The 26,722-nt window shown below is 39.0% G+C and overlaps 1 protein-coding gene across 2 annotated transcripts in view; it reads left to right on the top strand.

Annotated features, from left to right (window-relative positions):
• Positions 1-26,701, top strand: part of DIS3 (DIS3 homolog, exosome endoribonuclease and 3'-5' exoribonuclease) — a 29,934-nt gene extending 3,233 nt beyond the window's left edge. For both annotated transcript variants that reach the window (XM_003131019.5, XM_021065657.1), the window contains 18 exons: positions 242-315; positions 5,448-5,615; positions 6,615-6,779; positions 8,456-8,569; positions 8,682-8,819; positions 9,250-9,396; positions 9,769-9,885; positions 10,148-10,249; positions 11,853-11,917; positions 12,005-12,089; positions 13,921-14,048; positions 17,216-17,302; positions 19,638-19,794; positions 21,653-21,867; positions 21,975-22,143; positions 22,788-22,946; positions 23,643-23,765; positions 24,418-26,701. In XM_003131019.5, coding sequence (XP_003131067.4) covers positions 242-315; positions 5,448-5,615; positions 6,615-6,779; positions 8,456-8,569; positions 8,682-8,819; positions 9,250-9,396; positions 9,769-9,885; positions 10,148-10,249; positions 11,853-11,917; positions 12,005-12,089; positions 13,921-14,048; positions 17,216-17,302; positions 19,638-19,794; positions 21,653-21,867; positions 21,975-22,143; positions 22,788-22,946; positions 23,643-23,765; positions 24,418-24,501 — 2,297 coding nt within the window. In that variant the 3' untranslated portion in view covers positions 24,502-26,701. The remainder of the gene's footprint in view (positions 1-241; positions 316-5,447; positions 5,616-6,614; positions 6,780-8,455; positions 8,570-8,681; positions 8,820-9,249; positions 9,397-9,768; positions 9,886-10,147; positions 10,250-11,852; positions 11,918-12,004; positions 12,090-13,920; positions 14,049-17,215; positions 17,303-19,637; positions 19,795-21,652; positions 21,868-21,974; positions 22,144-22,787; positions 22,947-23,642; positions 23,766-24,417) is intronic.

The raw sequence follows: 26,722 nt of genomic DNA, 5'->3' as shown, positions 1-26,722 counted from the left end.
TGTGCCACCGTGGCTATTGGTTTCCCTTTCGACATTAGGAATTGGCTTAGCAATAAAAGCCCATAGATATACTTGATCCACTCACTGCCTCTTAGGCATGACCACGTCAACAGAGAGGGCTTTTTTTTTTCCTAAAAAAATATTTGACCTAGATACTGTCAGAAACAAGGTAACCCATGTTCTCCCACAGCTAAGCACAGAAAAAAAAGAATTTATCAAGAACAAAAAACTTATTTTTCAGGTGAAGAATATGTAAAAAGCTTAACTGCTAACCCCGAACTCATAGATCGTCTTGCTTGTTTGTCTGACGAAGGGGTAAGTTTGAGTTTGTTTTATTTCGTTTTTGCAAAGTGAGATTATTAACATAGCCACTTTGACTTTTAAGTTTAGTGATTATTAAGGATTTATGTCCTAAGACCGTTTACATGTCCTTGATTCTGTTGATATTAGGCTTACAGTTACCAGAGTTTAAAAATTGGAATATCAAGGGAGTTCCTGTCATGGCCCAGTGGTTAACGAATCGGACTAGGAACCATGAGGTTGCGGGTTCAATCCCTGGTCTTGCTCAGTGGGTTAACGATCCAGCGTTGCCGTTGCCGTGAGCTGTGGTGTAGGTTGCAGATGCGGCTCATATCCTGTGTTGCTGTGGCTGTGGCCAGCAGCTACAGCTCCGATTAGACCCCTAGCCTGGAAACCTCCATATGCCATGGGAGCAGCCCAAGAAATGGCAAAAAGACCAAAAAAAAAAAAATTGGAATATCAGTGGGTAATCTGGAATTGGAGTAGGAGTTGGGTTATAAACAAGAGTAACTGTAGTAGACGTTTTATCAAAATGCTGTTCCTGAAGACTTGACTTTCTAAAATAGCGCTGTTCACTGATAAATCCTTAGCAACCTGAGGAGGGCCTGGCACCCGGTAGCACTATTTGTTTGATTAATAAATGAAAGAATTCATGGCTGGTTTGTAAATAAGAAGTAGATATTTGACAAGTAAAGAAGTGATGGGCATTGCAGGGAGCAGGTACAGCTCTAGCATCAATCCAGGGTGGCAGAGGGCAGGAGAGGCAGAACAGGAAGGGAAGGAGCCAGATAATGTGGACTTAAAATTTACTCTGTGAGTAGTTTTCCAGCTTTTTTCTAAAGGGCTCCCTAAAGGGCTGCTATGAAGAGAAGTTAGCAGAAGGGATTCTAGGCTCCCTACCTAGAATCAGAACAGAATTGAAGGCAGATGAGAATGTGTCTGGGAGGAATGGAGGAGAATGACCAGAAATGTTATTTGTTTGGAAGGCCACTCTAATTTCAGTTTCTAAGATGATGCATTGTATCAAATACAGGATTAGAGACGGAAGGATGAGTAAGGAGATCATTGCAGTGGTAGACTTTACGGAGCCCTCGTATCCTTGGTGTAAAGTATGTTTAGCAGTAATGACTTCTTAGTGTTGTTATGCAGATTGAGGTGATAACAGTAGTATTAATAAAATTCTTACCTCAGTGTCTGATATAGCTATGGTAAATGTAAATGGTAGATACTGTAGTGGTGCAGAGCAAACAAATCTGACTAGTATCCATGAGGATGCAGGTTCAACCCTGGCCTTGCTCAGTGGGTCGGGAATCCAGCATTGCCGTGAGCGGTGGTATAAGTCACAGACACAGCTCAGATCCCAAGTTGCTGTGGCTGTGATGTAGGCCAGCAGCTGTAGCTGCAATTCGACCCCTAGCCTGGAAACTTCCATATGCCTTGGGTACGCCCCCCCCCCGAAAAATTGGTTTTATGTAATAGAAACATTATATATGTATAGATAGATAGATAGATAGATAGATAGATAGATAGATATAGATATAGGTGTATCTCCAGTCTTTATAAGATTTTCTCTATCCCTGCTTGTCCTCAAGTAGCTACTTTATAAAACTAAAGGGGAGAAAACAAAAGCTGGGCGTGATTTTTATTTTATTTTATTTTTTTGTCTTTTTACCATTTCTTGGGCCACTCCCGAGGCATATGGAGGTTCCCAAGTTAGGGGTTGAATCGGAGCTGTAGCCGCCGGCCTACACCAGAGCCACAGCAATGCGGGATCCGAGCCACGTCTACAACCTACACCACAGCTCACGGCAACATCAAATCCTTAACCCACTGAGCAAGGCCAGGGACAGAACCTGCAACCTCATGGTTCCTAGGTAGATTTGTTAACCACTGAGCCACGACGGGAACTCCTGGGCTTGATTTTTAGAATGCAGATTTAAGATTATCCTATCTAACATGTAACCACTAATTGCATGTGGCTGTTTAAATTTCATTCAGGTTAAAGAATTCAGCTTCTTGGAGTTCCCATCATGGCTCAGTGGTTGGCGAACCCAACTAGTGGTTGGCAATCAACACAGGTTTGATTCCTGGCCTTGCTCAATGGGTTAAGGATCCGGCGTTGCCATGAGCTATGATGTAGGTCACAGACGCTGCTCAGATCCTGCGTTGCTGTGGCTCTTGTATGGGCTGGCGGCTGCAGCTCTGATTCAACCCCTATCCTGGGAACCCCCATATGCCACTGGTGCAGCCCTGAAAGACAAAAAGACCAAAAAAAAAAATTCAGCTTCTCAGTTGTACTATTCCCCTGTCAAGTGTTCAAGAGCCATTTGTGCCTATTATATTAAAGATCACAAAAAGAATATTCCCTTCATCACAAAGTTGTTTTGGATAACATTAATCTAGAAGAAGAAACAGGAAGTAATCCAGCATTGGTAATTCACAGTATTTTATCAATACTATGGTAGGGTAAGTGTAGGATATAGTGAAATTACAGTCAGTTTTTTTGTAATACATGTGTGCTTCTCAAAGTCACCGTCATGCCAAATCATATAATAAAAACCACAGAGCTTAAGGGTAACTGTTATTAGGGGAGTTCTCCTTGTGGCTCTTGTTAACAAACCTGATTAGTATCCATGAGGACACGGGTCCGATCCCTGGCCTCACTCGGTGGATTACGGATCTGGCATTGCCGTGAGCTGTGGTGTAGGTCACAGATGCGGCTCTGATCCCTTGTTGCTGTGGCTGTGGCGTAGGCCAGCAGCTGCAGTTCCAATTCCCACCCCTAGCCTGGGAACCTCCATATGCCACTGGCTTGGCCCTAGAAAGTCCAAAAAAAAAAAAAAAGACAAAAACAGGAGAATGTGATTAGGGACACACTCAGAAACTTCATGAAATGGTAGAAAGGAGGTTATCTTAATTTTGAACAGAAAGTTGTTACACCAGATGAAGGTGGTGTGGCTCATGAAACAAAAACACGGTGATCTGAGGTAACTGATAGGTGTTTGAAAGAGAGTGTGTGTTTTATAGATTCCTACACAGCTTGGTTCAACTGAGTGCGGCTTTCTGCATTCACCTGATATCTTTTAATATGTCAATTGCATTGGAACACATTTGTGTTTTAAAAACAGACACTGTAGAACTAACTGTACTTAAGCAAGGGCATCTAACCCGGATTGGGGGGGACATCAAGGCTTTCTGATAGAAGTAACATCTAAGCTCAGATATGGAAGATGTTAGCATTGCCAGTCGCTTTGAGACAGGGACACTTAGCTGCATTATGTAAGGAAGTTTACCATGTTAATAACTAGGCAAAGAGCATTTCATACAGAGGAAACAGCAAGTTCAAAGGTTCTGAGGTTAGATTAAGTTGGTAAGATCAGTAAGGAGTTCCTGTTGTGGCTCAGCAGAAATGAACCAGATCATGAGGATGCCAGTTCGATCCCTGGCCTCGCTCAGTAAGTTAAGGATCTGGTGTTGCTATGAGCTGAGGTGTAGGTCACAGATGTGGCTCGGATCTGGCATTGCTGTGGCTGTGGTGTAGACTGGCAGCTGTGGGTCTGATACAGCCCCTGGTTTGGGAACTTCTATATGCCAAACCTGCGGCCCTAACAAAAAAGAAAAAAAAAAAAGAAAGAAAGAAACAGCTAAAGTGTGGCTGGAATGGAGAGAACAAAAGAGAAAATGTTAGGAATGAAGTCAGAAATATAGGCGGGGACCAGATCAAATAGGGTTGTGGTAAGCCAGAGAAAAAAAATTGGATTTTAGTCCATGAGTGCTGGATTGCTGTTGAGTAGGAAAACAATAATATCCATTTGGCTGTTCTAAGAGAGTAGGTTCAAAGCAAGATCCTCTAATGAGAAGGATATATTAGTATTCCTGGGAGGCAAGTCAAACTTAGACCATGGTAAGTAGCAGTTAAGGTAGTGAGACATACTTAGATATAGGGTATTTTTTGTTGATATATATATATATTTGTTGATTTTAGGACTTGGTGATATATTGGATGGGGACAATGAGGGAATGATTAATCAGTTTACTTTAATAGGCCATATCATTAATTAATTTAGATCATAATATTTAATAGATCATGTTAGTTTACATCATGGTCAGGATATTATAGTAGAAGGGGGGGAAATTGATTTCAGAGAGAGAAGGTAATCGTAGGCCAGTGTTGCTAATAGAGGACAGGAAGTGGTAGGTAGATACACACAGGTGAGCAGATTCCACTGGGAAAGATAAGTAGGTCTGGAGTGATTGCTTCTGAGTCTCACTATGGAGATCCTCCATCTGAGAGTGAGGAAGAAGGACAAGGAATTTGGCGGCAATTTAAGCAGGAAAGGAGAAGGTAAAAAGTGATCTCCTAAGAAGGAGGAGAGTGTGGGAAATGAAGGAAAGTAGGGAAGCCGAGTGTCCGGATGTGGGAGGTCAGAGTCTCTAAGGATCCTGGAAGGTCATGCAGTGGATTACAGCAGTCCCAGCCCCCCTCTGTCTAGCAGTTTCAGCTGCTAATATAATCCCAGTATCTGGAATTCCTGTTGTGGCTCAGCAGAAACGAATCCAACTGGTATCCAATTCAATCTCTGGCCTTGCTCAGTGGGTTGGGGATCTGGCATTACCATGAGCTGTGGTGTAGGTTGCAGATCCCTGCATTGCTGTGGCTGCGGTGTAGGCCAGCAGCTGTAGCTCTGATTTGACCCCTAGCCTGGGAACTTCCATTTGCCATGGGTGCGGCCCTAAAAAGCAAAGAAAAAATAATAATAACCCAGTAAAAATAGCTCTTCTTGTGCTTTCAGTGGCCACAGTCTTTGCATGCAATTGAGGCTTCACATTACCTGTTACCTGCCACTCACGCCATCACCTAACTACTCACTTTCATTTTGGGGGGCCTGGTGGAGGTCGGGGACACAGCTTCCTAGTGTTCTGGATCTGTGGCTGACGCCTAAATGTAATGAAATATGTGTACATTGCCCTAAGAATAGAAAGCATTTTTTTTTCTTACTATGCTGTATTCTTTCAAATTCGTAGGGATGTATATACCGTAATGTGAATGGTTGTTTTAAAACATACGTGATAGTGGTAATACTTGTCTATTGAGCAAACAGAAGATGTACATGCTAACTGTATTTCTTGGTTTACTTATTTCACAGAATGAAATAGAAAGTGGAAAAGTAATATTTTCAGAGCATCTTCCATTAAGTAAGCTGCAGCAAGGCATAAAATCTGGTACATACCTTCAAGGAACATTTAGAGCCAGCAGGGAAAATTACCTAGAAGCTACAGTGTGGGTTCATGGTGACACTGAAGAAAATAAAGAGGCAAGTGTATCCATAAATTCCTTACACACTAAAGTACTTTCTCTTCCCGTTTTTCTTTCATAAGTGTTTGAGATTTTGTGCAAGAAATTAAATTTGCTTTATCCTCCCAGTCATTAGCTTGAAGGCAGTTATGTGAGAGGCATAGATACCAGTGGAATTAATCGCTCTTTTAGGAAACCGCTTATTGCAGGAAAGAAGTTTCTATTAACCTTCTTTAAAAGAATAAAAAATTGAATCAATCAAATAAAAACTAAGGTGCCTCTGTTTTCTGTATTATGATCTGTTATGGGAAATACTATTTACATAATGTATAATTGCTCCAGGAGCTTCACAAACTTTGAAGCTAATAGCAGTCCTGTGGGGTATTCACTATTTGCTGTGTAGTCATCTCATTGCTTTGAAAGCTGCATTTCGTTTAATCTTCAGCTCTGCCTAAAAAGTAGATACTATTATTTTTGTTGTTGTTTTACCAATCAGGATCCTGAGATTTAGAGAAGTTAGGAAATTTGGGTACTAAAATAAGAGTTATGGCAGAGCCATGAACACAGCCCATGTTTTTCTACCTGAGAAATTAAGAGGTGGAGTAAAGAGACACAGTAGAGGAATTAAAAATAGAAAGGAGGGGGAGAGAGTTCCCACTGTGGCTCAGAGGGTTATGAACCTGACTAATATCTGTGAGGATACAGGTTGGATCCCTGACCTCACTCAGTGGGTTAAGGATTTGGTGTTGCCATGAGCTGTGGTGTAGGTCGCAGATGTGGCTCTGATCCTGCATTGCTGTGGCTGTGGTATAGGCCTGCAGCTACAGCGCTGATTCGGCTCCTAGCCTGGGAACTTCCATATGCCACAGGTGCAATGCTAAAAAGCAAAAAAAAGGGGGAGGGGGAGAATAGTTACATAGAGACATCAGAATATATCTAAACTTCTGTAAGGTAACCTTCCCATTATTATATTGCCTTTAAAAATAGTTGGGCATGTGTCATTTGCTGTTTTACACAGATAATCTTACAAGGACTTAAAAATTTAAACCGAGCTGTTCATGAAGATATTGTGGCTGTGGAGCTTCTTCCCAAGAATCAGTGGGTAGCACCATCTTCTGTGGTTTTACATGATGAAGGTCAAAATGAAGACGATGTGGAGAAGGAAGAAGAGAGAGAACGCATTGTATGAAACCAGGTTTTAGTTTTTGTCTGTGTAGCGTTGAATACTTTGTTAATGTGTCATTTTATAGAAAAAGAAGTTTCATTGCTTTCAGATTTATTGAATAAAATTATAGTTCTATAGGTTTGATATATGTCATGCACAGTTAATATCTTTTAAGTCTTTTCATTTTTTTTATCAAAGTATAGTTTATGTATAGTATATGTTACAAGGGTACAATATAGTGATTCACAATCCTAGAGGTTATACTCTATTTGTAGTTATTATAAAATATCCACTGTATTCCTCTTATTATAATTATATCCTTGTACCTCATCGTATACCTAAGAGTTTGTACCTCTTTTTGAAAATTTTTAAAAAGTTTTTAGGAGTTCCCATTGTGGCTCAGTGGTTAACAAACCGGACTAGCATCCCTGAGGACGCAGGTTCGATCCCTGGCCTCACTCAGTGGGTTATAGGTCCCGCGTTGCTGTGGTCCTGGTGTAGGCTGGCAGCTACAGCTCCGATTGGACCCCTAGCCTGGGAACCTCCATATGCCACGGGTGTGGCCCTAAAAAGGAGACAGAAAAAAAAGTTTTACAATTTTATTGAGGTACAGTTGATTTACAATGCTGTGATAATTTCTGCTGTACAACAAAGTGGCAGTTATACATATACAAACAGTCATTCTCTTCCCATATAGGTTATCATAGAATATTGGGTAGAATTCCCTGTGCTCTATATAGCAGGTCCATGTTGGCACTCTTATTTTTAAATTCATGTCTTATTTTGCTCAAATAAACAGATTTAATTACTAAAAGACATAACCTGAGTAGGAAACTTGAACTCTTAACATTCAGGTACATGATTTGTATGAATTAGTGAGTTTTAAGAAATACAAATTTTCAATTTTCTGAAATGCTTTTATGTAATATTAAAAATCCCTCAGCATACTAGATGTACTTCTGGCCCTTAAAAATGGGTCTGTTTAATAATCCTTATGAAGAGAATGCTTTCAGTTTTATCTTATGTCCTAAAGTCTACCTGAGAAGACCTTTTTATTTTCCTGTTTTAGAACTACAAGAATAATACAAATAGCTGGAATACACACCTTTGTGGTTCTTTTCTTTATTTGAATTATATTCACTGCTCTGGAGTCTTACTGTAGCGTTATCTTTGCAAAGTCCAGGCCATAGAAAAGTGTTACAGGAGAAATACCATAAGGTTTTGTTATTTCTAATAACTATTATTTATTTGAGTTTATATTTTGGATAAGGATGACCCTTTAAAGATCCATCTCTTTTTTAATGAATTAATAAATGTTACCCCGCTAATTATTGAAAACTAGTACTAAAATCCTAGTCTGTTAATTACCAGGCCTGTGTGTGCTTGTGTGTATGCATATGTGCATGTTAGTAAATCTTCAGATTAAAACTGAAGAGTTGGGTTCTGACATATTTATTCAGTCACTTTTCTTTTTTAATTGTTTTTGTGGTTCTTTATTATGCAACTCTTTCTGTGGTATAAGTTTGGCATTCTCTTGCCTAGAATTTTGAAGCATCAGGATTCTGTAGTCTTATGTCATAATTTACTGCCTGAGAAGGCATTAGTAACCATATTCATGTTCTCATTTTGAAGGGAAACGGTCTCATTCCCCTTACAGGAAAGCTAACTGAAGGTCTTTCATTTTTAAATCTCAGCTCAAGACTGCTGTAAACGAGAAAATGTTAAAGCCGACAGGTAGAGTTGTCGGAATCATCAAAAGGAACTGGAGACCGTATTGTGGCATGCTTTCCAAGTCTGATATTAAGGAGGTGAGTACAGACCATGTTTGCTATGTAATATAGAACTTAGAGCCCTCACTTTCTTGCCCTCATCCCAGCCTTTTTGTGTGTTCGTAAAATCTTTTTTCTTTATTTTCGCTAGTCAAGAAGACATCTCTTTACACCTGCTGATAAGAGAATCCCTAGAATTCGGATAGAAACCAGACAGGCCTCTACATTAGAAGGACGGAGAATTATTGTTTCCATTGATGGTTGGCCCAGAAATTCCAGATATCCAAATGTAAGCTTGTATTAGTAATTTTATTTTAGACTATTGAATTAAAATTTGGGGAATGAAATAACATTGCCTCTTTTGCTCAAACCAGAATCTGCTTTTGTATAAAATACATACTGGAATTTGGGAACATTTCACAGTTACAATTTTGAAGCTGTGATATTTGAAGCACATCTTAAGCTTGAAAGATAACAGGAAATTAGCAGATACTTTGTTATATGAGAACCAGGCCCTCTGGAAGTCTCCAGCATAAATCACTTTAGTCTTGCCAGTTATAGCTTTAATTTACTGAGTGGTCATTTTTAAGAAGTATGGAAAACACCTAGAAATACTAAAATGATATGTATATATGTTCAAGGATTTAACATGATAATAAAACATAAATTCCAAACAAAGCTGTAAAATACACCTTTCTAATAATACCTTCTGGTTTTAGGGACACTTTGTAAAAAATTTAGGCGAAGTTGGAGACAAAGAGACGGAAACGGAAGTTTTGTTACTTGAGCATGATGTTCCCCATCAGCCCTTTTCACAGGCTGTTCTTAGCTTCTTACCGAAGATGCCCTGGAGCATTACGGAGAAGGTATGTCGAATTCTTAGTGACTTTACGAATTACTGTGTCTGAGCTAATTTTGTGTGATTTCTCTGTGTATCTTAAAATACGTGGAAACCATAGTCCTTTCCTCCCCGGCATTTGGTTACACATAGAACTCACAGCTATCATGGAAATCTATTGCTTCACTGACAGAATTTTCTAGGGGATAGACACTAGCTCATGTCAAATTTTCCAAAGCTGAGGAGTTCACAAGTTACAAATCATGAAATGTTGTTATCATTAAAAAATAAAGCTAAGGTTTTTTTTTTTTTTAATTATAGATATTCTTGATTTCTTAAGAGGTATGCTACATCTAAACCAACACTATAGCTTATTTCTTAATACTGTTGCATTTTCTAGGACATGAAAAACCGAGAAGACCTGAGACATCTGTGTGTTTGCAGTGTGGACCCCCCAGGATGTACTGACATAGATGATGCTCTCCATTGCAGAGAGCTTGAAAATGGAGATTTGGAGGTATTCATAATTATGGTGATGTTAGATCCAAATACAGTTCTGGTGTTGAGTTAATTTTCCTTTGAGCCCATTGTAGAATTTGTGAATTGCTCATGTCAAGTGGAGTCAGTTGTATCTGCATAGACTAATGGGCATGTAAAAATAGAAATGGTAACTATTTTGAGCCCTTTTTCAATCTAGCTAAATTGCTTCTCATTAGAACTCCATTAGTACATTTGCCCAGTTAAGTATGTTAACATCCTTTTATTTTTCTCTCTTTAAGGTTGGTGTTCACATTGCTGATGTTAGCCACTTTATTAGGCCAGGAAATGCTTTGGATCAAGAATCAGCTAGAAGGGGAACAACAGTGTATCTTTGTGAAAAGGTAAAAATGTGTTAAATTTGAAATGGAATTTTGATGCATGCTTGTATCTTTCCCATCATCTATTTTATTTTATTCTTTTTTTTGTTTGTTTTTTGTCTTTTCTAGGGCTGTTCCCTCAGCATATGGAGGTTTCCAAGCTAGGGGTCTAATCAGAGCTGTAGCCACCGGCCCACACCACAGCCACAGCAATGTGGGATCTGAGCCACATCTGCGACCTGTACCACAGCTCATGGCAATGCCAGATCCTTAACCCACTGAGCAAGGCCAGGGACCGAACCTGCAACCTCATGGTTCCTAGTCAGATTTGTTAACCACCGCACCACAACGGGCATGCCTCACCTATTTTATTCTTTTTTTTTTTTTTTTTTTTTTTTTGTCTTTTGTCTTTTTTTTGTTGTTGTTGTTGTTGCTATTTCTTGGGCCGCTCCCACGGCATATGGAGGTTCCCAGGCTAGGGGTTGAATCGGAGCTGTAGCCACCGGCCTACGCCAGAGCCACAGCAACGCGGGATCCGAGACGCGTCTGCAACCTACACCACAGCTCACGGCAACGCCGGATCGTTAACCCACTGAGCAAGGGCAGGGACCGAACCCGCAACCTCATGGTTCCTAGTCGGATTCGTTAACCACTGCGCCACGACGGGAACTCCGACCTATTTTATCTTAATGATAAAATCATCTCAGGTGGTTCCTGAAGAAAGGACAGCCTCAGTATTTAGTGAGATATGAATAACTACTTTGTTAATGGTGTAATTTGTTGAAATCATGGGCACTTTTGGATTCTTGAACAAGCTGGAGTAGATGAATTAGCAAAAAGATAAACATAGAATACGGTGGCCTTAAATCAGTGAAAATATTGCAGTGTTTTTTGTTGTTGAGTGAATAAATGTAGTTGATATAAACTGTTGGGTAGCATTTCACTTCTTATCTCTGGGTAACTAATATATTTTCTGGTTTTTATGTAGTTAAGTCATGAGTCTATTCTGTCATGATTTGCTGTTTATTCTTTATCAAGTATGCTCCCATAAACTTAAAGAGAAAACTTGCGAAACTAGAAAGTTAAATTTATATGAATTCATTGTCACAGTTCTTCTGTGTAGCTTTTCACCATGAAAATTCAGTGTGTCTTTTTTTTTTTTCACTCTTAATGATTTTTGTTTTTTCCTTTATAGCTGGTTTATAGTGTTCTCAGTGTGTCTTTTTTTAAGAATGTTGAAAATACCATGTAGTTTGTGTGACGTGTTGGAGGAAGGTCATTCCCAGCATTTTCGGGGCTTGTGTCCATTACCTAGTACAAACACTGTTAGCAGACCAGAGATTTCAGACTTTGAGAGCAGAGCTAGATGGGCAGTGTAGAGAACTTAAACTTAGATCCTTTGATATGAAGTCTAGTTCCCTTTCATTGTTTCCTTCCCGTAACAGTTGTATATAACTAGTCTTCTAGAAATAGATTTTTGTTTCACATTTTCCCAGTTCTATTCACAAAGGTCTTTTTTTTTTTTTTTTTTTTAACTTTGTAGCATTAATGTTCCTTGGGAGTAGAACCTCGAATAAAGGTATGGATACAGTTCAGTAATCTGTGACTTTTATTTTATCTCTTCCAGAGGATTGACATGGTTCCAGAGTTGCTTAGCTCTAACTTATGTTCCCTGAGATCTAACGTTGACAGGTATTTATGCATGTTTCTTCGTAGAAATATAGTATTTACTACTTTAACTGATTCCCATTAATAAATACTGTTTGTTTTTCCCCATAGGTTAGCATTTTCGTGTATTTGGGAGATGAATCACAATGCTGAAATCTTAAAAACGAGGTTTACCAAAAGTGTCATTAATTCAAAGGTTAGTTGAAATCTGTAGTACTTTTAACAATGTTCTAGGGTGTTTTGCAGAAGTTAAGCTTATTGAGTTAAGTTTTGTCCAGTGTTGCAGCAAAATCTAGTTGTTTTCAGTTATCTGCTTAATTTTTGATGTTATTTAGAAATGAGTCCATGTGGCAGTTGTCCTGTCTGTCTTTAGAAACTTATAAAGCCTGTTTAGTTGAGATGAAGAAATAGATTTTTTTAATCCCATACTCAGGAACTCCAGTATTTGAAGTTATCCCAGTTTATAACTAGTCAGTATTTTAAAAGATGGCATGTGTACCATCTTCTTGTTCCTCACATTTTCTCACTGAAACGATGTTATAAATCATAGTTGGATTCAGGTGAAACTAGCTTGAGATCACATTCAAACAGAATGAGTTGGATTGTTTTTCTCCTCCTTGTCCCAGAGTCCCTTCTGTTCTGTTTTGCCCCGAATCTTCCTCTGATGTTTGCCAAACCTCTTTTCTTCCAGTGATCTATTTTCCAAGTTTCCCCGCTTTTTCTCTTTCTTTAACATCATTCTTTTCTGATCAGTTAGTGATTGGTGAGAAAGCAGTGTTAGACTGACAAACGGTGATGTGCGAATGATTTAAAGTTTCCTAGATTTGTATTTTTAAATAGGATGAGTTTATAGTTCTCCTAGACTTGGTCAGTGTAACAAAATTATATGAAAAAAAATTTAGTAAACATGTAACAGAAAACATTTTTTGACAGGGAACTCTTAGTCCCTAGTAGATAAGTTGAATCTGACCTGATCTGCATCATCTAACTCTCTTATATTGTTCCTGATATTTGCTACTGAAGCTATTTAAAAAAAAAAAAAATTTTTTTTTCCATGAGGAGGGAAGTAGGAACAGAGAAGCAGTATTTGTATGTTTGGATTATAATTGGAAATTACTTTCATCTTTTCTACTCTGATGTGTCCATTTTTAGATTAGATATTTAATTTAGTGGATTTCCTATAAAACATGATGCCTAGACTATCACAACTTTATTAATTATTTGCAGTGATTAAGGAAGTAATAATCATCATAAAAGTATTTTACTTTATAGTCATTATCAGAGAATAATCTACCCTTCTTTTCATTTTATTTTAGCATTACCTAAGTATTTATACATTAACTGAACTATGAAAGTAATTAGAGTTTAAATGATTCATTTACTAACAATTCTACCATTTGTCTGTGTTAACACAAATTTGCTTGTGTTGTGTAATGCACCAGATAAGAGTTAATGAACCTGGAGTTCCTGTCATGGCGCAGCAGAAACACATCCGACTAGGAACCATGAGGTTGCAGGTTCAATCCCTGGCCTTGCTCAGTGGGTTAAGGATCCGGTAGGGCGTGGGCCTAAAAACACACACACACACAAAAAGCAATAATGAACCAGAAATCCTAGGTATGGAGTATAAATATTACAGCCAGAATCTCTTTTGATACTGATTTTGGGTTTACTGAAATGATAGTTTTATGTAGTGGAAATATGGGAACAGAATAAACCAGTGTTGGGGTTTTTTTTTTGGTCTTTTCTAGGGCCTCTCCTGTGGCATATGGAGGTTCCCAGGCTAGGGGTCTAATTGTAGCTGTAGCCGCCAACCTGCGCCAGAGCCACAGCAATGCCAAATCCAAGCCGCGTCTGTGACCTACACAACTCACGGCAACGCTTGATCCTTAACCCACTGAGCGAGGCCAGGGATCGAACGTGCAACCTCATGGCTCCTAGTTGGATTCGTTAACCACTGAGCCACGACAGGAACTGCTAAGCCAGTTTTTTTTAAACATTATATTAACCTATGATTTCTCTTTTAGGCTTCCCTTACATATGCTGAAGCTCAGATGAGAATTGATTCTGCAGCCATGAATGATAGTATTACTACTAGTCTCCGTGGACTAAATAAACTAGCTAAAATTTTGAAAAAAAGAAGAATTGAAAAAGGGTACATTTCAAAGATACCTTTTAAGATTTGTCTTAATTCATCTATCATGGTGTTAGGATAATTTATGAACTCTTTAAAGTATTTTATTATGGACAGTGATGAATTGTTTTCTGGACTGAACTGTTTTCTGGACAGAGTGAACATTCTATTTCTTCTAGCTACCTTTGAAAAGATTAGCAGCTTGATTCTGCACTGCTATTTGTTTAGGAATTCTGTTGTGTTAAAGATCTTGACTGTGTAAGTTAAAGATCTTGGAGAAAAGCTAGGAAGGCAAGATCTTCTTAAGACTTTTCTATGGATTGTTCTTGATTTTAATTAGAAATGGGTTTCGAGATTGAACATTAGTTTTCAGATGTTTAAATATAGATGAAGTCCTTGCACCTAAAATTGGAAGAGATTTTAGAGATTCAACACCTTCATTTTTTAAAAGATTAGAAGTTCCTTAGGAACAGTCTTCCCAAAGATCTTATAGCTCCTGGCAGAGGCACATCTTTTAGCTGTTATGTCATGGCATTTGCCTAACTGCAGAGGAGTTTTAAGGAGTATTCAAGTTCCCAAACTTTTTGATTCAAAAGAAATTTGAATCTTGAGTTCCCATCGTGGCTCAGCAGTTAACGAACCTGACTAGTATCCATGAGGACTTGGGTTCGATCCCTGGCCTCACTTAGTGGGTTAAGGATCCGGCATTACCATAAGCTGTGGTGTAGGTCGCAGATGCGGCTCAGATCCCGGGTCACTGTGGCTGTGGTGTAGGCCAGTGGCTACAGCTCCGATTTGACCCCTAGCCTGGGAACCTCCATGTGCCACGGGTGCAGCCCTAAAAGGACAGAAAAAATAGAAAAAGAAATTTGATTCTTGGAAAGACATCATCAACTGTCAGGGTAAATCAGGTTGCATGAACCTTTCAAATGTTGGTCTCTGGATTCCTATGCCTATGCAGGGTAGGGTCACAAGTGGTTACTACAGGTGTGTTTGATAGAGAGTGTGCTGTTTCATAAGATGTGCCTATTTAAATTAAAATTCATTAAAGTTAAAGAGATTTGGTTCCTGAGTCATACAAGCCACATTTCAAAGGCTCAGTAGCCGCATGTGGCTGGTGGCTGACATGTTGGACAGGGTGGATTGGAACACACCATCCCTGCAGAAAATTCTATCGGACAGTGTTGTTCTAAGGTTCTATGCTTAGCTACTCCTATCTCTGCTCACAAATCAGTTTTCTGGGAATTTTCTTATAATCCTAGGTAGGAAACCTGAAACTATATAAGGATAATTTGGATTCAGTAAAACCCAATGAAACTCTTGTTCAAGTTTGTCATTAAGATGGAAATAAGAGGAATATAGATTTCTTTTGTAACACAAAACAACTCTTTTTTCAGCAAATATTTGTTTATTAGGGTTCATAGTATGCCAGGCATCTGAAGAAGTTTGTTACAAAAGCAAAGCAAATAAAAATTGAAACTATTTATCTTGGCAGTTTTAAAGTAAGAGATGTAAATTTGCGTTTGTAACATAGTTTCTGCTAATTAGGACAGGAAAGATTTTCTTTTAACTGGAAAAACAGTGTGTACTTTTAGGTTTTATTTTGAGGGTGGTTTTTTGTGTTTTGTAGCTGCCACTTGCGGCATGTGGAAGTTCCCAGGCCAGGCTGCATCAGCGCCATATCCTCTAACCCACGGGGCCAGGATGGGAACCCTCACCTCTGCAGGAACCTGAGCCACTGCAGTCAGATTCTTAACCCATTGTGCCATAGCAGGAACTCCTTGTAGTTTTAGTTTTTTAAGTAGATAATTGGCTATTGGTAAAACGTATCATTGAAATTCTCAGTTTTAGGGTGAACTGAGAAATCAATCAGTAAAAAGAAAATTGTCTTTCACCTTCTTAAAGGAAATGGTATGTCTTAAAGGATAAACATTATGTCATGTTTTAAATGTTCTATGAAGAAAAAATGATCAAAATGTGATTAAATACCTTGGTCTTTAAGGTTTATTTAATACGGATTGATTGTGGTATAGAACCTTGTAAATACATCCATAGTAAGGAAGGAATATTTGTTGGGATTCCCTTTCTAGTATTTCTTCTGTAGTTCTTCTAATAAAAGTGAAGGTCAAAGCAGGAAAGGACTTGGACTCCCACGTTGCCCCAACTCATCTTTCCCCTTCTTTATGATTGTCCAAAGTTACTTAGCCTCATGAAAATTCTTAGTTTTAGTTTTACGTTGATTTGGAACCGACCTGATGAAAATAGCATCAAAATGTAAAGAAACAATATACTTCCCTGGCCTCGTGGGAATTTACTTTTCAAAGCAGAACTTGCTAAGTCCTAAAATGAAGCAGCATGTAGAAGCCCTTAGCCTAGTGCATTATCTGACCCACAGCACCCAGATATCAATAGCTGTCAGGATTTGTAACATTAGGTGTGGTTTTTCAGTCTCCTCTCTGTTGGTTGAGTGTATGTGGAAGATACTTCTGAACTGGGGATCTTTTGATGTTACCGATCTACCCCTGGCAGCTTTGGCCTCTCTCCACTATCCCTCATTGTTCTGTGTAGTAAGGGAAATACTGCTGATGACCTTCTCTTCTTATAAAACTGATTACAAACCCAGGTAGCTCAGTAAAAACTCAGTTTGGGTACAGAAGATACTCAATTCCTGAGAAACATAAGGACTCATTCTGTTGCATTCCTTCTCTCATTCCTTTTAAAATGTCTTTTAGAACTGTAAAGTATTAAGCCATCTATGAAAATAGAACATAAAACTTAGCAGATGGTCGTAAAGCTTTCGGAAGAAAAACTGCTATGTACTTACTCTAATCTTTTTTTTTTTTTTTTTTTTTTTTTTTTGCTTTTTAGGGCCACACCCACGCGGCATATGGAGGTTCCCAGGCTAGGGGTCAAATCAGAGCTACAGCTGCCGCCTACACCACAGCTACAGCAATGCAGGATCCGAGCAGCATTTTCAACCTACACCACAGCTCAGGGCAACACCAGACCCTCAACCCACTGAGCGAGGCCAGTGATGGAACCCGCAACCTCATGATTCCTTGTCCTTTTCGTTTCTGCTGAGCCACGATGGGAACTCTCTAGTCTTTTTTTCTTTTAAAAAAGTAATCACTTCCAGAATTGTGTCTGTTACTGCACACGTGACTGATTCATATCTTTATTTTATTTAGGGCTTTGACCCTTTCTTCTCCAGAAGTTCGATTCCACATGGATAGTGAAACTCATGATCCGATAGATCTGCAGACCAAGGAACTTAGGTATGCAGTTTTTTTTATGGTAGATAAGAATTTGATTTTAATGCAATATTTAGTATATCTATTAACAAAAGAAACATTTATACCCAAAATAGTCTTATTTTTAGTGGGATTATGATATCTATAGAGTTTTTTTTTTTTACTTAAGAAATATAGAGAAAATTATGATTGCACTTTCTAGTCTTCTTTTTATTTATTTATTTTTTTTGTCTTTTTGCTATTTCTTGGGCCGCTCCGGCGGCATATGGAGGTTCCCAGGCTAGGGGTCGAATCGGAGCTGTAGCCACCGGCCTACACCAGAGCCACAGCAACGCGGGATCCGAGCCACGTCTGCAACCTACACCACAGCTCACGGCAACGCCAGATCGTTAACCCACTGAGCAAGGCCAGGGATCAAACCCGCAACCTCATGGTTCCTAGTTGGATTTGTTAAGCACTGCGCCACGACGGGAACTCCTCTAGTCTTCTTTAATAAAGTATACATCTTATTTGTAAGACACGTACTATAAAAGCAAAATTGCCAGTTTGGTTTGTCTTAATGTGTGGTATATCAGCACTTGACTAGTGGTAGTTACAGTAAGTAAAAGAAGATTGCCCTAATGAATTTCTTAGGTATTTAATATAGAATATATAGTATTGTAAGTTAGAATGGTGGCCAAAATCCTGGGCTTTGAAACCAGACTGCCTAAATTTGGATCCCACTTCTGCCAGTAACTCTAGACAAGTTATTGACCTCTCTGTACCTCGATTTGTCGATGAAGTAGGATTGGTAATGCTACCTACCTCATAGTTGTCATGGAGAGTACTTAGAGCTTAGGTATTATTGTTAATATTTTATTGATTTGGTTAAGATTTAGGAAGTAAGACTGCTTTGATTAAATCAAAGTTAGTCCACTTTTCCATGCTTCTTATGTAAGGTGATTCTGAAATTAAACATGCATTTACACTTTTCTCATAGATGACCAAGGATTAAAAATGAGAATATATCCAAGTTTGTTAATTAGGACAAGTTTGTTATTATAGCATTAGAACTAAAATTAAAAATTACCTTTGGGGAGTTCCCTTTGTGGCTCAGCAGTAACAAACCCAACTAGTATCCATTAAGATCCGGGTTTGATGCCTGGCCTTGCTCAATGGGTTAAGGATCCAGCATTGCCATGAGCTGTGGTGTAGGTCTCAGACGTGGCTTGTTTCTGGCATTGCTGTGCCTTTGGCACAGGCCAGCAGCTACAGCTCTGATTCCACCCCTATGCTCCAAACTTCATTTGCCACAAGCACAACCCTAAAAAGAAAAAAAAAAAAAATTTCCTTTGGGTGAATTTTTGTGCAAATAAATCTATTGTTAATATGAAGCGTGAAACCAATACTAAGAGCTTTTTTGAGAAAAATCTTGAATCTAGTTTTGCCAGAGTAAAACATAACCCATTTCTTCTTATGAAGAAGAAAAACCATATTTATAAGAGATTGTCCTCATAGTTTGAAAGGTATGATTGGAGGTCTTCCTAATATTAAAAAAAAAAAATTAATGTACTTCAGGAATCTTGTCAAGAAGTTAGAAGGTGTTAAAAATGAAAATATTAATAAAAGTTTAATAATGCATGTTAATAACTCAGAACGAAAAACTAAATTTTAAATTAACATAGACCGACTATCTAAAATGAAAAACAATATCAAATAAAGAGTTTTGAAGTCTGATCATGTGGGCTCACATCCTGTTATTTCTGATAATTCTGATCTTGAGCAAGAGAATAATGTTACACATCTTCAGTTTTCTCATCTGCAAAACAGGTCTAATATCTATATCCATGTGTATGTATATGTCTTATGTATGAGTGTGTAACACATCACCATGTATATAGCACAACACCTGGCCATATTAAGCACCCAAAATACCTATTATAAGTATCTCTTCATTTAGGGGATTTATTGGTATAAGTTTTCATTTTTTAAACCAAAATTGATATGACCTAGCTTTTAATTCTTAGTAAGCTTTACTTCTGTAGATTTATAATTAAGTAACAATCCTTTGGACTCAGTGTAAAGAGGTGAAAATGCTTATGATTCAGATTTTACAATTACTAGAGTTGGTAAAGCTTCTGTTTTTAATGTGTTTTGTAAAGTTTCCTCTAGCATGAGGTTTACTCATGCAGTAGAGATTGTTAGCATAGTAGCTGAGAAATGAAAGGGATGTTCTTAATACACATGTGCACACACAGGAATGTTTTGTTTACATAGGAAATAGTTTCCTTATCTCATTGGTAGAAAAGGCAACAAGACAACCTCTGAATGTTGCATAGAGATCTCATTCTTTTTCCTTGATGACTTTTTTCATTGGTAGAGAAACAAATTCCATGGTGGAAGAATTTATGTTACTTGCCAATATCTCTGTTGCAAAAAAAATCCATGAAGAATTTTCTGAGCATGCTCTGCTTCGAAAACATCCTGCTCCTCCTCCATCAAATTATGAAATTCTTGTTAAGGCAGCTAAATCCAAGGTAAGGCCCCATAGTCTGAAAAATCATCTGTATGTATATTTGATCTAGCCATTGCACTGAATAATCTGTATTCATATTTCCATAAAAGTTTTGTTGTTATCTGCTGCAAAAATATGCCAGTAGTTCCTTTGGTTAAAAAGGAAAGCAGGAGTTCCCATCATGGTGCAGCGAAAATGAATCTGACCAGAAACCATGATGTTGCGGGTTTGATCCCTGGCCTTGCTCAAGCTCAGTGGTCTAAGGATCTGGTGTTGCCATAAGCTGTGGTGTAGGTTGCAGACACGGCTCAGATCCCTGGTGGCTGTGGCTGTGGTGCAGGCCGGCAGCTACAGCTCCAATTAGACCCTTAGCCTGGGAATCTCCATATGCCATGGGTGGGACCCCCCCCCCAAAAAAAAGGTATCGTCTAATTGGGTACAGTCATCTCTTCTCACATTGAAATCATTTATTTAATAAAATCCTTTAAAGAGAGCCCTATATCAAAGCCAGACGTTCCAGACTGTTATATGTAATATCCTGAACAGGTTATGCGCTTCCGTATCTCTCTGCCTTTCCACTTGTTCTTTATGCTGTGTTAGACTTCATGCCTCCTCTGAACTGCCTACCTTCGTTTTTTTTCCCTCTATCTTCAACTCAGTGAAGCCGTCTTTATATCATGTCCCTAAAAAAAAGTCCATTTTTGCACATTTAGCAACAAGGAAAAAAAATAGAAAAGGCTCCATTTCCTCAGCCCCGTATACCCCCTGCCTCTAGGTTAGTACTTTTATTTAGGTATAATCACCCCTGCCCTTAGGGTGGCTGGCTTATGTTGGGTTTTTTGTGGGGTTTTTTTTGTTGTTGTTGTTTTTGTTTTTTTTTCTGATCACTTGCTCCGGTCCCATCTTTCTTGTCCAGAAGAGAGCTGGAAGGAGGAGTGGATCTTAGGGCATATTTCTAACAGGATGAAGGTTTCTGATTTTTCAGACCTTTTTGGTGGCCCTACTCCTATCATATCCATCAGAACAGCATCAGCTTCTCCTCTGCTCTAAGGCTTAAAATGTGCTTTGGAGAATTTTCTCTGATTCTCTTATTTCTTTATGACGTGGGAAAAGAAGGAAGATTTAGATCTTTTTGCCTCATCTCCCAGAGTAGACCAAAGCAGCTAAGTCTGATGTATCAGCACGTTGAGCTAGAGTAAACAATACAGGTTTATTTTGCCTCTGGCCTTTACTTCTACCCTGAATGGAGGGAAAATATCTGCAGAGAAAATCCACACATGCTGGAAAGTGTCCAGAGCTGCTTTGATTTTTTTTTTTTTTTTTTCTTCCTACCCCAACAAAGATTAGGCAGGCATAGATTGGACCTTGAGAGAACACTGCTTCCCCCACTGTTGTCTTCACCCTGCAAACTTCTTCAGACTGTTGATACTGCAACACCATTAAATGCATTCAGAAAATTTTAAGATTGGATGTTGCACATGACAGTCATTACTTTTTTATAAATTTAGTTCTTCGAGGCTAAGGATAAACATTAACCTGGTTGGGAGTTCCAGGGGTAATGACCCCAACTAGTATCCACGAGGCTGCAGGTTCAATCCCTGGCCCCACTCAGTGGGTTAAGGATCCTGTGTTGCTGTGGCTGTGGTGTAGGCCGGCAGCTGCAGCTCCAGTTCAGCCCGGAACCTGGGAACTTCCATATGCCACAGATGTGGGCCGAAAAAGCAAAAAAAAAAAAAAAGAAGAAGAAGAAGAAGGAAAAAGAAACATTAACCTGGTCAAAGACACCATGTTTGTTCAGTCTGATTGGTTATATTGAAGATGTGCTGGTACTGATTTTAAAATGTTTACTCTGCTGACCTTTCCCTCCTCTTTATTCACAGAATTTGGAAATTAAAACCGATACAGCCAAGGCTCTGGCTGACTCCCTGGACCGGGTGGATTCGCCTATTTTCCCATATCTAAATACCCTGTTAAGGATATTAGCCACCCGCTGTATGATGCAAGCTGTGTACTTCTGCTCTGGAATGGATAATGACTTTCATCACTATGGCTTAGCATCCCCAATATACACACATTTTACCTCACCCATCCGAAGGTACATTTTCCTTGTCAACTCGGAGATAGAAAATAGTCAGGCTTGAATTGTAAGAGGACTTTGTAGTGCTAACACAGCATGATGCTTGTTTCCTCCTTCATATCCAGATACGCAGATATCATTGTTCATCGTTTGTTGGCTGTGGCCATCGGGGCTGACTGTACGTACCCGGAGTTGACAGACAAACACAAGCTTGCAGATTTATGTAAAAATCTCAATTTCCGGCACAAAATGGCGCAATATGCTCAGCGCGCATCAGTGGCTTTTCATACCCAGGTATGTCCCTTCTGTCACCGATGTCAGTAGAGATGAAGTTTTATTCACTTTGTAAAATTTTTTTTTTTTATTTTAGGGCTGAATCCACAGCATATGGAGGTTCCCGGGCTAGGGGTTGAATCAGAGCTCCAGCAGTCATAGTCACAGCAACACCAGATCGAAGCCATGTCTGCAACCTATACCACAGCTCATGGCAAAGCCGGATCCCTGACCCTCTGAGCGAGGCCAGGGATCGAACCCACATCCTCATGGATACTAGTTGGATTCGTTTCTGCTGTGCTACAAAGAGAACTCCAAGTTTTATTCCCCCCTCTTTTTTTTTTAATTTTAGGGCCACGCCCACAAGCATATGGAAGTTCCTAGGCAAGGGGTTGAATCAGAGTTATAGCTGCTGGCCTATACCACAGCCACAGCAATACCAGATCCAAGCCACATCTATGATCTACACCACAGCTCACGGCAATGCCGGATCCTTAACCCACTGAGTGAGGCCAGGGATTAAACCTGTGTCCTCCTCATGCTAGTCAGATTCGTTTCCACTGAGTCATTATGGGAATTCCTATAAACTTTCAATTGCATATTTTCTTGTTCGTATTATTGTTTACCTCAAAATAAGATCCTTATGGTTCTGTGCTCTTTTACAGTTATTCTTCAAAAGCAAAGGAATAGTAAGTGAAGAAGCTTATATTCTGTTTGTGAGAAAGAATGCTATTGTGGTTTTGATTCCAAAGTATGGCTTAGAAGGTACAGTGTTTTTTGAAGAAAAGGACAAACCAAAGCCACGACTTATTTATGATGATGAGGTACATAAAGTATTTCTAATGTTTTTATTTGGGGTTTTTTTTTTTAGAAGGGGCACACTTTCTCTTTGATAGTTTGCAAATGGTACCCATAAAGTGTAAAATTACTTATTGTACCCTACAGAATTTTATGGCAGCTACACTTAACTTTTTACTCATAATTTCTCACTTCAGGATATCTCCCCACATACAAATGTTGTCCTTGATTTCTTTCTTTTATACCATGTAAAGTCTTCCCCTCTAAGGAAAACTTATACTTTGTCCCTGGTGGACAAATGGATTCAAGTAAAGGAATAAATGGCTTCTTATAGCTCAGAGAAGGGAATTTTTTTAAACCAATTCCCAGTGTCTCTTACCTGACACACTCCCTACTTCCCTAACCTTAGTAGAACTTCAGAACAATAAATTCTGCCCACAGAACCTTTGTGTTCCTGCATAAGATCAACAATTTGCTAATTAAAGGGGTGAGACTCCTGCAAATAATAGTATTGGGATCACCTTAAATGAAAGAGAAGTATGCACATTGATGGGTCATATGTTTGTGGTTTTTGTTATGTTGAACACCTAGCTACTTGGTAAATATTAAATATTGAAGTAATTTTTAAATTAAACTTGTAAATTAACATGGAAGATAAATTATTAGAACCAAGCCTCGAGTGTAAGAAAGCAATTAAAAATAGTGAAATGTGCTTTGTTTAGGTACCATCTCTTAAAATAGAAGATACAGTGTTTCACATATTTGATAAAGTTAAAGTGAGAATCATGCTAGACTCATCTAATCTTCAGCATCAGAAAATCCGAATGTTGCTGGTAGAACCACAGGTAAAACCAAACTTACACTGTCCATGTTGTGATGAAATAATCAGTACATAGTTTGTGTTAAGAGAGTGATGTAGTCGTAGGTTATTTCTCTTTAATGATAAAGCCCTGAAAGTAGTGTGGAGGACACACGTTTGTGTAGGAAATAAATCCTGCTTCTCACTCATCTCTCTAGTCCTTGGGAACCCAGGCATCTGGGCTTCTTCTGAGGTCCTTGGTACCAAAAGCAGAACTCAGAGATCTGCCTCGTTCTTTTCCACTTTTTTCAGTGTTGAAATCTACACTTTGGCATATTATGCTTCACCAAAGACATTGGTTCTTGAACTTGGTTCCACCCCAATGCACCTGAGGCCTGTGATGCAGACCATCATAGTGGCTCAGCCAGGACAAGCTCAGTGTGTTAAACACACACCCATCCCAAATGACCTGCTTCCCACATGACCTTCCGAGATCACGTCTGCCTTTGACATTTCTGAGCCACCATTCCTCAGGTGTGAAATAGATACATAGTGTGGAAGATCTACTACTACCCCCCGCTTCCACCCGTACATCTTCTTGAACTTGAAAGTGTCAGTGGGGAAGGGGAAGGTAAGAATGAGACTTATTCTTCTTTTATGCTTTTACTCACCTTATTTTCCTACTTGCCTTCCTTTAGATACCAGGAATAAGTGTTCCTACTGATACCTCAAACATGGACAATAGTGAACCAGAGAGAAAGAAGAAGAAGCTACAAAAATAGCTACAGTCAGCAACAACAAGAACAAAAAAACCTTCAAAGATTTGTTTTCTTTAAAAAAAGCTGGAGAGAACACTTCTAAACCTAATAACTGAGTGATATAGTTTGTTACTTTTAAGTATATTTTAATAATTTTTAAAATTTGCATTTTTATTGAACTGTTGAATGTGTCTGTCTCATCATACTACTTTCATTTCTGGAGTGAACAGAACTATTTATGCAGAAATACTCAATTGAATAACCATCACTTAAATAGTGACAGGATAGCAACTTGAGGGCTCTGTAAAGAACATTTAAAGGGAACATTCGTCTGCTCATCGAAGCTCATTGAAGAGCAGATGAATCTTGCATAAGTAATATGATTATTTACAATTCATAGAAAAAAACTATAATTTTCCTATGGAGAAAAGTAGAACCTTTTTAGAGCAAGGAACAATTTAATCTTTTTAAGTCTTGAAAGCTGTCACTGTATATAGAATGGCAGTTTGATTTCAAGACAGTGAAGTCAAGAGCTATTCAGAGAATTGAGCATTTCATCTCCTTTGCCATCTTTAATTTACCTAAGTTATAGTAAGCATTCCCTGTTAAAAAGCCTCCAGCATTTTATTACTGGTCCTTGAACAGCCAAATGTTTGGGAACCAGATGTTATGAGAAAGTGAAGTAGAATATTTTGATCTGACTGTAATAATAGTTGTTCTTAAAAACAAGATAATAAGTGTGATCTCCTCCTTGACCTCCAGCTCGAGTATCTCCCCGAAAATAAGGCATTAAAGTTCAAGAATAGAGATGGCACTTTAAATGTTGCATCCTGTAACTTATAAAAGTAGGTCATGAATAGCTTGTAAATTGCTCAGTGGAAATGAATCTGACTAGGAACCATGAGGTTGCGGGTTTGATCCCTGGCCTTGCTCAGTGGGTTAAGGATCCGGCGTTGCCTTGAGCTGTGGTGTAGGTTGCAGACGCGGCTCAGATCCCATGTGGCTGTGGTGTAGGCTGGCAGCTACAGCTCCAATTCAACACCTAGCCTGGGAACTTCCATATGCTGCAGGTGCAGCCCTAAAAGGCAAAAATGAAAAAAAATTGCATATATATCAGGTTATGTAGGAAAGAAGGTGTTGTGTGAGGACTGCACAGGGAACAGATGGAAGTACCGCTCTTTCATGTGTCACAGTGACTACTTCCCTTGCCAACCACAAAGATTAGCCACGATCACATTGGTGTTTTCACCAATACTTTGAAGTACAGATAACTTAAAACATTTCACTTTGCTTATTCAATTTCTAGAGGACTGACACTGCACCAGATTCATCACTAAGTAACCTATCTCTGCCTTGAAGGAGCTTGAGGTACAGTGAGAAAGACTGGCAGATCCCTCAGCAGGTGTATGTGGGGGTGGTTGCCATGTGTACAAATCACTCAGGCACTCAGTAATTGTTAAAATGATGGTTCCCGTTTCCTTTCACTGAGGAAAACCTCCATACACTGAGGCAGCACTTGTGTCAGTGGGAGAAAATAGCCCTGAGTGGTCGAACATCAGGGTGCGTGGCAGCAGACCTTTTCTGTAAAGGTCAGACGTGTCAGGCCCTGCCAGCCGGGTGGTTCTCTCACACCCTCTGCTCTTAGCAAGAGAATGGCTGCATCCCAACAAGATCTCATTTACGGATAGAGAAACCTAACAGTTCACATTTTTCATTTAACAAAAATACTAGTTTTGTGTAACAAAATACTATTTCCATACTGTATCCCCCACCACCACCTTGTAAAATTCTTTGCCCACAGGCCATAGTTTACCTGCAGGGAAGGAAAACGGGGACTTCTTGGTAAACAAGTCTGTGCCGACTCCCTTTCCCAGTTTGCTTTCCTGTGCCTCATTAATGAGGAAGGCCTGATTCGGGCTCTAGACCCTATTGAGTGATTCGAGATGACCAGAAACCTCCTTTTCTAAAGTGCTTCAAATGCCATTTCTTACACTAAGCAGCGTACATGAAATATTTCATTTCAAAGGCCCTGTTGGCCAGGGGGTGAAAAAAAAAAAAAGGTTGGGTAAGGACTATTATCCCCATTTAACAGATGGGGGGATTGATGGAGGTTTGCAAACTATTTCAGGTAGTAAGTGACAGGAAGAGAGAGATCTGCATCCACGTTACAGGCACAACTTTGTTTTTGACTTGTGCTATTAACAAAAAAAAAAAAAAAAAAAAAGCCAGGGAAGCCCCTATCCTT

This window comes from Sus scrofa, chromosome 11 (assembly GCF_000003025.6).
Source record: "Sus scrofa isolate TJ Tabasco breed Duroc chromosome 11, Sscrofa11.1, whole genome shotgun sequence".
In the NCBI taxonomy this organism is placed as follows: domain Eukaryota; kingdom Metazoa; phylum Chordata; class Mammalia; order Artiodactyla; family Suidae; genus Sus; species Sus scrofa.
The sequence above is the reverse complement of the archived record's forward strand: the minus strand, read 5'-3'. Positions and strand labels throughout refer to the sequence as shown.